The sequence below is a fragment of the Bos grunniens genome, chromosome 11, assembly GCF_055505025.1.
Source record: "Bos grunniens cultivar Pamir isolate PY7600 chromosome 11, Bosgru_T2T1.0, whole genome shotgun sequence".
Lineage (NCBI taxonomy): Eukaryota > Metazoa > Chordata > Mammalia > Artiodactyla > Bovidae > Bos > Bos grunniens.
Genome location: NC_141175.1, coordinates 63,062,278 through 63,078,329, shown reverse-complemented (window position 1 = coordinate 63,078,329; position 16,052 = coordinate 63,062,278). Strand labels below are relative to the sequence as shown.

Below are 16,052 nucleotides of genomic sequence, written 5' to 3'. Positions count from 1 at the left end.
TCTCTCTCCCTAATTCAATACGGCAAGGAGAAAAAATTCTAACAAATTATCTCCTGGGCAGAGAGAAGACACTATCTAAGATGTGTTCAAAAAGGAAAAAGTTCTTTTTTCTTTTTAAAATAAAATCAGTTAAATGTTACCAGTACCTGATTGGCTCAGACGATCATAGGCCATCATTTCCAGTAGGCTTTGTCCAGCTTCTCCTTTTATTAATTTAGTCTTTGGTCTTGGAATCTAATCATTTTAGAATCAAAAATCTTAATTTAGTGATACATTTCTAATAGTAAAATGTTCCTTTCTATTACACTGTACTTTTCTTCAATAATGAATAAACAGCCAACGGTTAAAGAGAGTTGGGAATCCAACTGCAAAACATCGGGAACTGGGGAATTTAGATAATCTAGAAAAGATGCCTACAAAGAGCATGTCTGAGAAATTACTTTCTATTAAGAACATGTTGGAGTTACAGCTGGGGAAACAAGAACATCTGGTTGGAGACCTTTTCTGCCTTGCACAGATAGACTGGGAGCAGCCTGGGACGACAGCTCTACACCACCCGGCACTGGAGCCCCCACATGGAAATACCACACCCTTCCAGAGCGCAGACCACCTGAGAGACCAGCAGTGTAACAGGAACAACCTAGACAAGAAAAGGGCTCCAGGTCCTGTGCTATGAAGAAGAGGTGGAAGAACGACAAGTAAACAGAATGGTGAGAAGATGACAGCTGCCATCGAGTATTAAGAAAATTATCTTGTAAAAGAAGGGAACACCAAAAGAAAAAAAACACCACCAATGGGTAGCGGCTTGAGAAATATTTTTACTCCATGTAAGGAAGCACTAAGAACCAAATTATCTAAAAATAAAACAGGCTACCTTGAAAAGCTGCAACTGTCCATCACTGAACATGTTTAGTCCCAGCCAATGAACATTTATCATCCTGAAAGTAACTACACAGATGGTAGGTGCAGTGCTGTTAAACCTCTAGTAATTTTCTTACACTGGGAATGGCAGTATAATTTGATACAACCTCTGTGAGACTGGAAATTTGGCAATAACTCAAAATATTATAAATGCACAGATAGACACTGATCCTGCCATCCATCACTCAAACTCATTCCACCTCCAAATTTTCACATGGGAAATGGCACAAGCTAGTCACTGCAGAATTATTTTGAAGTAGCATAACAATATCTCGGTTTTAGGGCATCAGTTTAATGAAACCCAAACTATGGTACATCTATAGAATGAAATAACATCCAAGCATCAGAATAAATAACAGTGTTGTACTCAGCCTATGTTTTCTGTGCTGATATGGAAATATTGGAATTCAAAACTCAAAGTGGAGTTTTTACTGAATGGGTATCACTGTCACACAACTGTCAAGCCACTGTTTTAAGTCAGACAATAATAAGTCAGAGACCAACTGAACTCACTAGAACTACTGCAGTCCCTGATCAAGGGGCTGAAAACCCTACCATTCAAACAGCCTGCAGAATCAATCAGGAGGGAGATGTAGTTTTTACTATTTAAAAAGGTCAAAGTTGAATACAACAAACTAATAAATACAACAAAAAAGAAATAGACTCACAGATATAGAGAACAGAGACTAGTGGTTACTGTTGGGAGGAGGGGGAGGGTATCAGAGTGAAGAGGTGCAAACTACTGTGTACAAAATAAGCTACAAGGGTATAATATACAACACAGGAAATGCAGCCAATATTTTATAACTATGAACAGAGTATAATCTTTAAAAATCGTGAATCATTGTACTACATACCTGTAACCTACACAACATTGTACATCAACAATACTTCAATTTTTAAAAGGCCAATGTTTAGAGCAATTGACTGTGTCAACATAAAAATATCCATTTAAAAAATTTAATACATTACAATGTCCATTAAAGAGAGCTGTTAGCTACTTGATAATTCTTTAAAAATATTAATCATAACAGTTTAATGCTTATACAGATTAGCAAACTTCATTAACTTCACTACTTTTCACTAATAAATTCCTTATGAACAAAATGCTTCTGCTGAGCTAACAGCAGCACTGTGGACTGCCCCTCAACAGGTTTTAAAAGGCCTAAGTATGTTAACTAGAAAAAGCAATAGCCTCCAACAGTCATTTTACAGTGAAACCCTTTTTCTTTCTCTCAAGCAAACGATTATTCTCTAAAGCTAACAATTTCTACAAGCTAGGAATAATCCACTTTGTGGAAGACTGCTCATTTCTTTTCAGATCAGAAATGATGCAAGCTCACTAAGAAAACATTAAAACTGCAAAAATGGATGAGGGGAGGGCAAGAGCCAACATCTCATCATCTAAAAACAAAGGCTCACATTCTGGCATATTCTCTTTATGTCACTTTCTATGCATAAAGTTGTTTCATGTTTCTGAGGATGAATAAGTATACTGCTGTGTAGTATATACTTATTAGTATTTATTACTTATTAGTAATAAATACTAATAAGTAATAAATAAGTACTACTAATAAGTACTTACTAGTATACTTAGTAGTGTATACAACTGTTAATGTTGTATATATATTAAAAATTAAGTTTCCAATTAACATATTAAAAGTTAGGGTAAATAGTCTTCTATCACAGCTTATGTAACCATGCACCCAAATTGACTTACTGATTAGATTTTCATTCAAGTTATGTGTATCTTTTTGAATCATGTTTTATCCATACTTGAGACTATTTCCTTGCAGGTTCCCAGAAATGGTACAGTAAAAGATCAAATTCTTCAAAACGATCTTCCAAACAGTCAAAGCAATGCCAACTGCCACCGGCAATGCATTAGTGTACCTGTCTCACCCGCCTCACTAGTACTGTATATTAATAAATCTTGTTATTCTTTCCCCCAAAGTATTTCATTTTAACTTTGTACATATTTCTTCCCATTTTCACCACATACCAGGACATACCCCATGTGAAGTACAATCAAGTCTCACTGAAAGGTCAACGGCACGCCAGACAGGGGGCGATTACCTGGAAGGCTATGAGATAGCAGAGCGCAGCCAGCTCCGAGAGCGCGCGCCACTGCACGTCACTGTGCTGGCCCATCTTCAGCAGCAGGGACCCAGCGTGCATGTAGAAATGGCCTCTCACTTCCAGGAACGTGGCTGAGAGCTCCTCGTTTCCACCTGCACAAAACTTCACAGACTGAAGAGCGCTATCAAAACTGGAATATTAAAGTATTAAACAGGTGTTAAACTACTACACTGTGAATAATCCATGTCATTATTTAATCCTAAATAAAACTGAGAAAGGAATTTACTTCAAGCATCACCTTCCACATCTAAATCCCAACAATCCATTCTGTTTTATGAATTACGAATCAAGTGCTTCGTGTTATTCAACATACTTCCTATATTTCAAGCGTTTTTAACCTCCAGAATGTCTTATTCCAAAACATCTTCTTGATCATATGGTTTCATTATTTAATTCAAAGTTGAAATTTCTCAAAATAAACATGCCATTTCACATTATAAGTAAACAACTAAGACACATGCCATTATCAAGATGAAAACTGCTTTTACTATACATTTAACTACAGTTAATTATAATTCTTACTATTATTTGTAATCTACGTACTAATCAGTACTTTTTAATCCTAATGGTCCTCAAAATCTTCATTTTCTAAGAAAATCAAAAGCAAACAATAGAAATGTGAAGAATGATTTTGAAGTAGATTATAATAAGAAATCTGAGTAACAGATTATTTCTTCTAGCCTGTGAATTTCTGGAACTTGCAGAGGGTGTCAAGACTCCTCCAAGGGGTATGTGTAGTAGTAGTATCATAGCACTAAGAAATCTTCCTCACCACTTTCTCATGGGACCAAAAGTTTTTAAGTATATAACCATGCCTACTTCCCCCCAACCATAAATATTTTCTAAAATCATCAGAAAGTTTGATTGAGTCTTTTTGGCTACTCCCTCATACTACCTGTATGAAGACACCAAGTACTTCCTCAAGAAAACGACTTACTCTCCTACACCCCAGTGTAAAGAACTCCCTGCCATGTGAGATGGGGGAGGAACCATTACTTTTCAGAATATGAGTGTACACCAAGGAGCAGCAACCTTGTTCATTACGGACCCCATGCTGATGTGGCTCTGTGGGCACAGCAGCTCTGCCACAGGGCTCGCCTCTACCGCTGCAGTGCGCGAGCACACAGCTGACACAGCAGGAGATCGGCTGTGTCAGGGGAGCCCCACTCACAAGCAGGCAGGTGGTGAGCCTGGTTTAGCCCACAAGCTCTAAATTGACATACAAATCCAAGTGACGTGTCTGTTCAGTGGAATTTATTTTAATCAAATGGAGACACTGGTCCTCAGAATTATGGAAGAGCAACGAGGATGTGCATTTTCAGACTCAACTCTTTACTAAGCATTCCAAAACTAAACGTTTAATTACAAGAGTAACTTAATCAAGAACAGTAATAGAGTTCTCTAAGAATCAGAGTTTCACAAAACCAATTATAATATAATACTGCCCCAAAAGAAGATTCCTTCTAAGTAGTTCAGCATATTATTAAGTATTACCTCTGGACATTACAGAAAAAATAATGACATTAAGTTGTTTAGACGAATGAACACAAACAGACATCTGTAATTTACACTGAAGTGCTCTCTCTAGGTCGGCCTACCTCTCCAGCAATTCTCTGCTCTCCTGCGCATCTCTCATGGACAGCGTGAGAAGCATCAGGTTAGCATAGGCTATAAGTAAGTCCTGACTGGTTGCTCGCCAGTTACTTTTATCAGACTCCAAACACTGTGAAGATTCCAGGTATTCCTGTTGTGCAAAAAGAACTCTAAGTTACGAAACTGTATCATGTGTTACAAAACTGAGTGTTTTACGACTACAAACCCCTTTGCCCATTCACAGGCTGAAAAACCATGTTGGTTTTAGATTAGCCTACAAAAACACCAAAAAATACACAAACATATTTCTCATATCTATCTCTTGAATCCACTCATTATAAATTGAAATCATCCTGGTAAAATCAGCTCATTTCACAGCTGCTACACATAAACGAAAGAGACTTAGGTCATGGAGTGCAGTGGTTAAATACAAAGGGAAATACGGTAATTGTGAGACCCAACAGCCCTTACCTACCTTAAGGGTCTGTACTACACAGGAATTCCACTCTAAACTTGACCGCAGAGCTGTGTTCCTCTCTGCCTGGTGGCAGTGGGCCACAGCATCTCTCAGCCTGCTGTTGGAGCGATACAGCTCCACCAGTCGGATGTTCACGTGGACATCATCAGGCCTTGCATAAAGTTCTGACTGAATCAAGTCGAAAAGTTTATTCCATCCATCTTCACCTTTACAATCTAAAAGCTGTTCCTATTTATAAAGAACCATTAATTAGAGAAACATCTGTGCAATTTTAAAAACATCATGGTGCTCCTATGAGCACCATCCCACTGTGTCTGGCTTTAGTCAATTCCCACCCTACATACCTCATTAGTGCCCTCAGTCATTTCCAGAAGCTCAACCTCCAGAAAATACATGGAGAGAAACATCTGGGATTACACAGCTGCAGAAGGGCCTGGACTCAGCTCAGAACATCCCTGCATACCTGTCACGACCAGAAGGGACCCTTGCACCCACGTGTCCTCACCTTCCATGTGCTCTGGATCTCCCTAAGGCTGCTCAGTCCCCGTTCCCACTTCTCCTACTGTGGAGCTCCTACTATGCCACCATCTTCTTGGTCTTCACCTTCCCCCTTACTGAACGAGAGTCCCATTCCAAGACAGCTGCCATCACTTATCCGCTAGACTATGTACAGGTGGAGGAGGTGGTGACTGACTCACTCCCAGTGTCATCACCTGATCATGCCCCTCCTCCCCCAAACCTGTTTATAACATTTTACTAAAGGATGTGCTATCTGGCCATGCCTCCCACTCCTTATCAGCACCTGGAACAGAACTTCGTTCATCCCTGCTGCTGCTAAGTCACTTTAGTCGTGTCCGACTCTGTGCGACCCCATAGACGGCAGCCCACCAGGCTCCCCCGTCCATGGGATTCTCCAGGCAAGAACACTGGAGTGGGTTGCCATTTCCTTCTCCAATGCATGAAAGTGAAAAGTGAAAGTGAAGTTGCTCAGTCGTGTCTGACTCTTAGCGACCCCATGGACTGCAGCCTACTAGGCTCCTCCATCCACGGGATTTTCCAGGCAAGAGTACTAGAGTGGGGTGCCATTGCCTTCTCCATCGTTCATCCCTAAGATACATCATGAACCTTCGTTCATCCCTAAGATACATCACTACCAGCAGCACAAGACACAGGACAGCCTGGCCACCCTGCTGTTTAACAGCTTCACCTTCACCACTCCACACCAGCCCCAGCCATCCATGTGGCAAAATCTATACTCTGAACCAATCACTCAGACCACAACACCCCCTCATTTTCTCACCTCCCTAGGGCCAGCACAGCCTCACTGCCACATCTCCTGCCTCTACCGCATGAAAAGGTCCTTTTAATTTTCCATAAAACACACACATACACTTTCCTTCCCTGTCAAGCTAAAACACCAGAGTCTCGCATCCAGTCACTCCCTACTTACAGATAGAGCCCTCAGCTAGCTCTCTCTGCCCCTCCTGGAAGCCCCCTTCCCTGCAGTCTCCACCCCTGTGCACTAACAGATGAGCATGTGTAGGGCATCTGGGAGCATGGGGAATTACAACCAGGCCAACTGATTCACCTTCATAATCTCAAACCACCAGACTGGCAATGCCTAGAAAAAAGTCCTAGTTTACTTCTAAAGACTCATTTTCTCCACTCCCTGAAGAGTTTACTTCATACTCCTCTTTCCTCTGACCCTCTCTTTAGGATCTCCACTCATCCTCCATGGAGAAAATGGAAGCCATGGCCTATAAGCTCCACTTCCCCTTCCTGCACTCTCCTCCCGCCCACCGCCCAGTGAACCTCGCTCCTCATCAGTCTCCTCCTGGACCAGTTCCATAAACTTACACCTGGTCTGTAACTGCAAAGAACCCCTAGACATCAATTACATGTTTAAAATTAGGTAAAAGATCAGCCCCATTACAGATGTTTTTCAAAAACTACTCTCAAACCCAAAAGAAAGCCTTTCTATCAATGATATTTTTGTTCATTAAAGAAGTGCCAAAAAAACTATTTAAGTAAGCCTCAACTTCTAGGAGAAACAGAATTACTCTGCTTAATAGTTATAAATTTCATGGATTTCTAGTCCAAAAGTTCCAGGAAAAAAATCTGACGTAAGATTTATTAGTTTTAGACAACAGTATTTTTAAAGTCATTAAAGAAAATCAGGATGCTTCACAAACAATTAAACTTTTGTTACACTGCAAGAAAATAATCCTCTCCCCATTATACACATAGTCCATAACATCACTGTCACCAGACGGAATGGACTCTTGTAGCCAATGAAGAAAGTCATGACCAGTGAAAAATTATGTTTGAGGCATAAAACAAAGATACTAATAAAGCAAAGAAATCTGCACTATGAAACAACATTTTTGATTAATACTTAAAACCCAGGTGCTTATCACAGGGAGAGAAAAAAAATAATGTTACTAGTATTCATCTCCATGGCTTTTAAAGACATTTTTTATTTAAAAATCTGTACACAATTGTTTATACCTGATATGTAATAGCTAAAAATTGGAAACACAGAATTTCCCCCCAAAGTAAATGGTTCACCAGTGGAACACACCAGTATGAGTACATACTACTCGGCAAAAAGAAAGGAACCTATCCTGACACACACAACTTGAAAGGTCTCAAGGGCACATGCAGAATGAAGAGCCAACTGCAAAAGGTCACATGATGCCTGCTTCTATCATATGACATTTTTTAGTTACAAATTATAAAGACAGAGAACAAATTACCAGTTGGCAGAAGCTAAGGAGAGATAGATGTGACCACAGAAATGGAGGCATGAAAGACAGCCCCATGGTGATGCAGTGCTAGATACGCATGTCTACACGTGACGGGTGGAACAAGAACTACACGTGTACTGCACCCATTCCAAACCCTGCAGTGACTGTTCGACAGTCACACCAAGATGGAACCACCGTTGAACCATTTACTTTTGGGGGAAATTCTGTGTTTCTGTTTGGATGGAGCACACTCAGGACCTTTCTGTACAACCTCTCCAACTTCCTGAGAAAAATCTCTATTTCAATAAAAAACATTAAAAAAATTCTACTGGAAACATTTATAAATGAGGGATGGGGGTCCTTTTAAAAAGAATATATATGAGAATTCCCCGAAAGTCCAGTGGTTAGGACTCAGTGCTCTTCCTGCAGGGGCCCTGGTTTCAATCCCTGGTTGGGGAACGAAGATCAAATAAGCTGCACGGCAGGGGGAACCAACAGACAATTAAAATTACAGTTAAAATTCTGTTTGTCTAGCACATTTTGGAAAGTCTTTCTCCAAAAAGTCTCCTAGTAAACTATATTTCACTCAGTAAAGAATAACATGCAGAGACAGTTAATACATTAGCAACACATTTCTATCACTTTTAGTAGTCATCTATAACACACTAGAGAAACTTTTAACTTTTGCTTGAAAACCTCACTATCCTGTAACACAGTCCTTCCCAAATTTATATAATGGTTCTTTGAAACTGTCACATTCTGGGTAATTTGCATCCAATTAAGTGAAAGTTTTATAATAGAGCTCAATTTATAATAATTCTCAGCTCCACCATCTACTAATAGCTAAGGAACAGTAAAATCCCTAATACAGTAATCACTGCGAAGATAGATGAGATGCCACTTGGAAAGCAAACTGGGTGCTGGTGAAACAACACACCGCGACGCCTCATATACTGTGGAATGGCCATCGCCTCCACAGCGGCAACTACTCTGCTCATGCACACTGCGGTGCTACTGCTGATGGTCACAGCTCTTCTGTCACACCCCCAGACTTACACACAACTAGAGGTCTATTCCCCTAGGATGCCCCTCACCTCCACACATACCAGTTTACAGCTTACTACTTAAGTCACTGAAATTCCAAGTACCAGCAATAGCTGTGTCTTTAAGTTTTCTCTGACTGCTTTTATTATATGCTTTGTTTTCTTTAGTTTTTTACCTTTAGTTTATAAATTGCAGGACTTCCTGGAAAAAGTTTAGCTGCTCGTTCAACCCAGTATTTAGCTCTTCCATCAGTAACATCATTTTTACAGAGCAATTCTGCAATCTTCAACACAAGATCTTTCTGTGTTGGGTTTAATTCCACTGAACGCTGATACCAAAAACAATTAAGAAATTAGTAGGATTCCTAAAGTCTGTACACTCATACACAAAATTTAAAAACTTAACAAGTACTCCATTACAAACTCTATTTCTAAATGACAACACGTTATGGATGCTTGGGGCTGGTGCACTGGGACGACCCAGAGGGATGGTATGGGGAGGGAGGAGGGAGGAGGGTTCAGGATGGGGAACACATGTATACCTGTGGCGGATTCATTTTGATATTTGGCAAAACTAACACAATTTGTAAAGTTTAAAAATAAAATAAAATTTAAAAAAAATTAAACTGTCTGCAAGTTTTTAGAAAATGAATAAAAATTTTTTTATTTGGTAAATGTAAAAAAGAAAAGGAAGGAGGGGAGAAAAGGAACCATGCATTTCTCACCATGGTAAACTTAAAATTTACAAGTATTAATAATCTTTTCCAAGTGCTAACCTCTCCGTGACAAAATACAGCACTCTTTGGGCCAAATATTTTAAAATCTGTTTCAAGCTGTTTTGCTTAATAGTATGATGATATGAGTGCTTGTTTTCAAGACATCCATAAAACGTACCTGAATTACTTACTACCTCAATTAACCTGGACATTATGAGTGTGGTTATGTTCTAACCTTACACAGTTTATTTACCTTGTAACATTCAACAGCTTTCTCTATGTTTTCCTCCACTTCGTAAAGAAGACCGAGAAATCTGTGAGCTTTGGGATCCCTTTCTTGCACATTAATATATGTAGATATATATCTGTTCAGAAATAATAATATAAAAACAATCTTTAAAATACCATATTTAGAACTGTGTTTAAATGCAGAGAGAATATCTTACTCTAAGCAACCACTAAACTAATTTCTACTGTTTTCTGCTGAACATCACTATTTACTTAGAGCAGAGTATGCAGACAATTCAGAAGCATCCACAGGAAGAAACAGACAGCACCTAGACACACACACACACACACACACACACACAGTCAACAGCACCTAGACACAAAGTCGATAGCACCTATACACACACACGCACAAAGTCGACAGCACCTACACATACACAAAGTTGATAGCACCTAGACACACACACACAGTCAATAGCACCACCTACACACACAGTTGACAGCACCTAGACATACACACACACAGAGTTGAAAGCACCTAGACACAAACACACAGTAAAGAGCACCTATACACACACATAAACAGTCGACGACATCTATATACACACACACACAAAGTCAAGGACACACTCACTCTATCATTAAACGCTACATTCACCAAAAGTTTTCCTCAGTGCTACCCACTCATAAGAAATGAACACGTAAGTTCTACCTTTTTTTCTATTACACTTTGGTAAAGCACTAAAAAGTTTTGCAGAGAAATTACAAAGTGATTACAGTAAATCTTTAAGTTATCATAATGCAAAATACTAAAGAGCACTAATTCCCGAACAACCACTAAGATAATCTGTTCATCTTTTAAACAATAACATCTAAGGGGACTGCACAGGAGTCACTCAGTATACCACCAAATGCAGATGACTTGATTATAAACAAGCGTCTTCTAGGCCCAGTGCACGTTATCACAGGAAGAATCAGACCAAAGATCAACATTGAAGGAAAAAGTGTCATTTTATAAAGTAAGGAACTACAGCTGTTAGGTCAATAAAGGTGCTAACATTTTCTTAACAAAATTTTCATCTTCCCATCAATGCCTTCAATAGCCTACCTCCCTCTTAATTTCCAGCTTTAAGTTACTGAAAATCAGGAGATCAGATCACCAACCTTCTTGGCCTTGGAGGATCACTCACTAGTAGTCAACTAAAGTTATCTCTGACACAAGCTATTCTCCCACCCAGGAATTGGTTTAGTCTTGTACTCACTGCTATTTTCTAGCTGATGAAAGTAGCAGATAGCTAACCAGAAAGAAATCAAGATGTAAGCACGGTTCCCTTTTATTCTAACCCAGAACAATCTCTAGAGAAAGTTTAATGCCAGATGACAGTTTGGTACTTACTTTTTAGCAAGATCATATTCTTTAGCTTCATAATACAGCTTTGCAAAATAGAATCCTTTCATTGACTTCTAAAAAAAAAAATTAAGAATTATTTTATTCTTCATATTTCAAATTTTGCATGTTTTTCACAAGAACTAAAATCTGTTGTAACAATGTTAACATCCACTCAGTATTCTTGACTGAAAAAAATCCCATGGACCGAAGAGCTGGTGGGCTACAGTTCCTAGGGTGACAAAGAGTTGGACAAGACTGAGCACACAAGCAACCTCGCACTTAAAAGGTAAAAACTGCCTGTAGAAATGCATACATATTTTAAATCATCAAACTACATCTAATTCTCATGAAACAACAAACAAATTTAAGAAAGACAAGATGACATCAGAAATTAAGAATTTATATGTCAACAAGAAACCCTAGGAACTGTGTGGTTTCCTCTCACTTTACAGATAAGTAAACAGACAGAGCCCGCTTTCCTGGCGGAGAAGAAGTACACCAGAGAGAGACCTCACTGCTCCTGCCATACGCACGCCTTTATGCGGGAAGAGTAACGAAGTACTGCAGAGCCACTGAGGCACTGGGGCTTCCGGGTCCCGTTACTGACCTCTGCACAGACCATTATCTTACACTCAAGGAGTTAGAGAGGCAGAAATAAAATCTGCCTCTCCTGGTATTAATTCTCCTGGTAATAATCCAAGTCCACACCCTGGTTCTTTTATGTCTACAGGCTCCGAAGTCCAGAATGCAGGAGCACACCAGATGACGTCATATACACATGATAAAAGTACAGAGCATCAAACACCTTATTTTGAAAATGACAGGACACAGAAAAATAAAAATCAATGCATTATGTAAAAAGAGCAATGCTTTCATTTACTGATTTTATTTCTAAAAAGTATGGATGTTAGATGTTGCTGTGCCTACTAGTCTCCAGGCACCATTCTGAGTGCTGGGGAATCGGCAGTAAACAAAGTCTGTCTTCAAGCAGGAAGCTTGCACTTCAGGAAGGGTGACAAGCAGACAGTAATCTCCATGGAGGCAGGACAGAATGCTCTTACAGCACCTCATCAGTTCTCTATAGAACACCTCATTTTGACAAAGCTACAATCAGTACTTGTCCCACAAAGCACAGGCACCCTAATAGTGCCTATCTAGCTGGGAGTTTCTTCTCCCTTAGCTGGTGAGGGTGGAGGTGCACAGACAAGGCATCACATAATTTATACAATGGGACAGAGACAAGCTTGTGAGGGAAAGTCTTGGGAAGGGGGATACTTGACTAGAAACCTGATTAATGTGCAGAAGTGGTTACCTGGGGCAGGTGAACTGCAAAAATTTAACACCGCTCCACTGTTTACTATGGAGTATTTCCATTTTCTCCTTTTTATGAACTCTCTTCTTTTATGAACAGAAGACACTCCTGAATGGCACCCATCTTCCTGAAACACTCTTTTCATGTCTTCAATGAACACAGGTTCTCCTCACTTCATTTCTACCATGGTGGTCATTCCCTCTCCAACTCCTCTTCCCTCTCAGGGTGTCTCATCTGGGACATAATCCATCTCACCGAGGACTACCCTGACTCTCAGATATGTGTCTTTGCTTCTCCTGAGCTCTAAACTTATGTGCAAATGATCAACATGTGTTAGTTCTACCTTCTGGGTTACCTCAACCCACGTTTTTCTACATCTCTAATGCTACTGTCAAAGTCCAAGCCTGCTATCACGTCTCTGTGGGATGACTGAAATGGCTATTCCTGTTTCCCTCTCAAAGTTAGTCAAAACGTAACACAAATGACACTGTGTATTTACAACTGTAAATCCTTTTTTGTCTTCCATTACACTTTGAAAATATCCCTATTTCTCACCAAAGACTAGCATGACACGGTATCTGCCTAGCTCTCCAACTTTACCTTGTCTGCTCCATGCATGCTATGGTCTAAAACCAGTGACTAAAACCAGAATGCAACTCTCCAACTGGGGTAGTCCTGAGGAGTCTGTTTAATTTAAACAAAGGCAACAGTAGGTACTGATATGATATGGTTTCTGCCCAGTACATTCAATGTCAGAGTGAAAAAATTCAATGAAGTTAAATAAATGGCAGAGTAACTATGATTCTCTTAAGCCAATGCTTCGTCATCTAATCAGAGACATGTATGAATTCATGACCAAGATTTTCACTAACCTAGTCAAAGGAGAGCCAGGGGAAAGTGAGTCTGAGGATCAACTGAGGAAGAGCACCCAGTAGGGTGTGTGTGGCTCATGTCTGGTACAGGAACAGATATGAAAAGCAGAGCGAGTGGAGGGCCCCCAGGGCCTCTCACCTCCCCTGTACACCATGGGCGGTTAGGTCCAGTACACCTATCGGAGCATCACACAAGTATATCTCAAACCAAGCTGAGTAGAGAGTCAAATTCCAGTGAAGCAAACAGGAAAAACTCATTTTACCTAGATTTTCACTAGGATTAAAGATCCTAAAACTGGGTTCTCCCAATCCTTTTGATCTTTTTAGTTTTAAGCCGAGGTTATCAGAAAAGTTACCGTACTGGCTTTAGGCAGTCAAACATTGAAAGAACTCACCTTTGGTCATGTCTTGCTGATGTCATGTCTTGATCCTTGTAGAGAACTACCATTGGATCATTTACTCAGTAACATAACTACGTTTACATCTGCACTCAATGTAAACTGGGTTTAGACCTTCATGAGAGAGGTTGGTTCTACTCTAATGATAATGATTGTTTCCTTAACAAGCCTCCTCAGAACAAGAGGAACCATGGTTCAGACAATGGGGGCATGAGTTTGCCCGAGGAGCAACCTAGTCAAACAGAACATCAGTGAGGTTCTGACTGAATGCTTCTAAGAATCCCATCTAGGCAGGACAACAGAGTCACAACAGGTGGTGTTTCAGATGGCAACGAAGCTATAAAGAGACACGAAGGAAACTTAAACCAATCTCAAAAGGCTACATTTTTAGGATTCCAACTATATTACATTTTGGAAAAGGCAAAACTACGTAGACACTAAAAACATTAGTGGTAGCCTGGGCCTGCAGGGAAAAAGGTATGAAGAGCAAAACACAGAGGATCTTTAGGGCAGCGAAGCTACTATGTATGACACAATAACAATGAATACCTGTCCTTATACATTTGTCAAAACCCAGGACTGTACACCACCAAGAGTGAACCCTAAGGTAAACCGTGGACTTCAGATGAAAATATTGTAAGTTCATCAACTGTAACAAGTGTTCTATTCTGTGGGAAATGCTGACACTGGGGCAGGCAGGACGAATGTGGGAAAACTACCTTCATTACAGTTTTGCTCTGAACCTAGAACTGTTCTAAGTCTACTAAAAAAAATTTAATTCTAATTTTCCACAGATTTTCCTCAGTAAAATGAACCAAGAACACATTAAAACTATTGTATACCATAATCAACAGAGATTTTGTCTCAGGAATGCAAGGTTGATTTCATACAAGACAATGAGTTAACTAATACATCACATTAAAAGAACAAAGGAAATAAACTGCAAGACCATGTCAAGTGCCATCAAAAGAAAAACAGTATGTGACAAAATCCAACATTTATTCATGATAAAAATTCTCAGAAAACTGATTCTCTCAGAAAACTGATTCTCTCAGAAAGCAAAGAATATCCTCAACATGATAAAGGTCATTAATGAAAAGCTCACAGCTAACACCATGCTCAGGGCTTTCCAGGTGGTGCCAGTGGTAAAGAATCTGCCTGCCAAGCAGGAGATGCAAGTTCAATACCTGGGTTGGGAAGATCCACTGAAGAAAGAAATGGCAACCCACTACAGTATCCTTGCCAGGGAAATCCCATGGACAGAGGGATTTCTGGCAGGCTACAGTCCATAGGGCCACAAAAGAGATAGACATGACTTAGCGACTAAACAACACCAATAGCAACACTACACTCAAGGATGAAAGATTAAATAAAGGCTTTCCCCTTAAGATCAGGAATGGCTTTCAGCGCTTCTATTCAACACTGAGTTGGAAGTTTTAATCAGAACAACTTCAGACAGAAAAGAAATTACAAAAACAAAAAAAACTGAATTGAAAGGAAGTAGCAAAACTACCAATATCCATAGATGATGCAATCCTATATAAAGTCCCCCAAAATTCACAAGAAAACTACTATAGCTAAAAAACTAATCCAGCAACACTGCAGGACACAAGATTAGCACACAACAGTCAGCTGTGCTGAACAAGCAGAAGAGTGAACTGATAAAGCAATTCCAGTCACAAAAGCTTATGAAAGAATCAAATACCTGGGAGTAAAGTTACCCAAGGAAGCAAAAAACCTGTATGCTGATAAATTTAAAACACTGCTGAAAGGAATTAAAGACCTAAATAAATGGAAAGGTGTGTTCATGAATAGGATGACCTAATATAACCAATGGGTGAATACCACTCAAAGGAATCTACAGATTCAACGCAATCTCTTGAGAATTCCAACAGCCTTTTTTGAAGAAATAGAAGGGTCAATCCTCAAATTCATATGGTATTGTAAGAGGCCCCAAACACACTCTTGAAATAGAACAAAGCTGAAAGACATACCACTTCCCCAATGCAAAACTTACTATAAGACTACAGCAATCAAAACAACATGCCACTGATCTAAGGAGAGACATACAGACCAACTAAACAAAACTGAGAGTTCAGAAACAAATCCATAAAGCTATGGACAATTAATTTCTGACAAGCATGCCAAGTCTATTCAATGGAAAGAAAACAGTCTCTTCAATAGACGGTGATGATACAATTGATTTTCCACGTGC

The 16,052-nt window shown here is 39.6% G+C and overlaps 1 protein-coding gene across 2 annotated transcripts in view; it reads right to left on the bottom strand.

Moving 5' to 3' along the window:
* Positions 1 to 16,052, bottom strand: part of LOC147363231 (E3 SUMO-protein ligase RanBP2-like) — a 61,918-nt gene that overhangs the window by 32,881 nt on the left and 12,985 nt on the right. For both annotated transcript variants that reach the window (XM_086326688.1, XM_086326689.1), the window contains exons 2-8: positions 11,262 to 11,329; positions 9,891 to 10,002; positions 9,098 to 9,250; positions 5,129 to 5,359; positions 4,659 to 4,804; positions 2,998 to 3,190; positions 147 to 234 (exon numbers count right to left, since the gene is read on the bottom strand). In XM_086326688.1, coding sequence (XP_086182814.1) covers positions 147 to 234; positions 2,998 to 3,190; positions 4,659 to 4,804; positions 5,129 to 5,359; positions 9,098 to 9,250; positions 9,891 to 10,002; positions 11,262 to 11,329 — 991 coding nt within the window. The remainder of the gene's footprint in view (positions 1 to 146; positions 235 to 2,997; positions 3,191 to 4,658; positions 4,805 to 5,128; positions 5,360 to 9,097; positions 9,251 to 9,890; positions 10,003 to 11,261; positions 11,330 to 16,052) is intronic.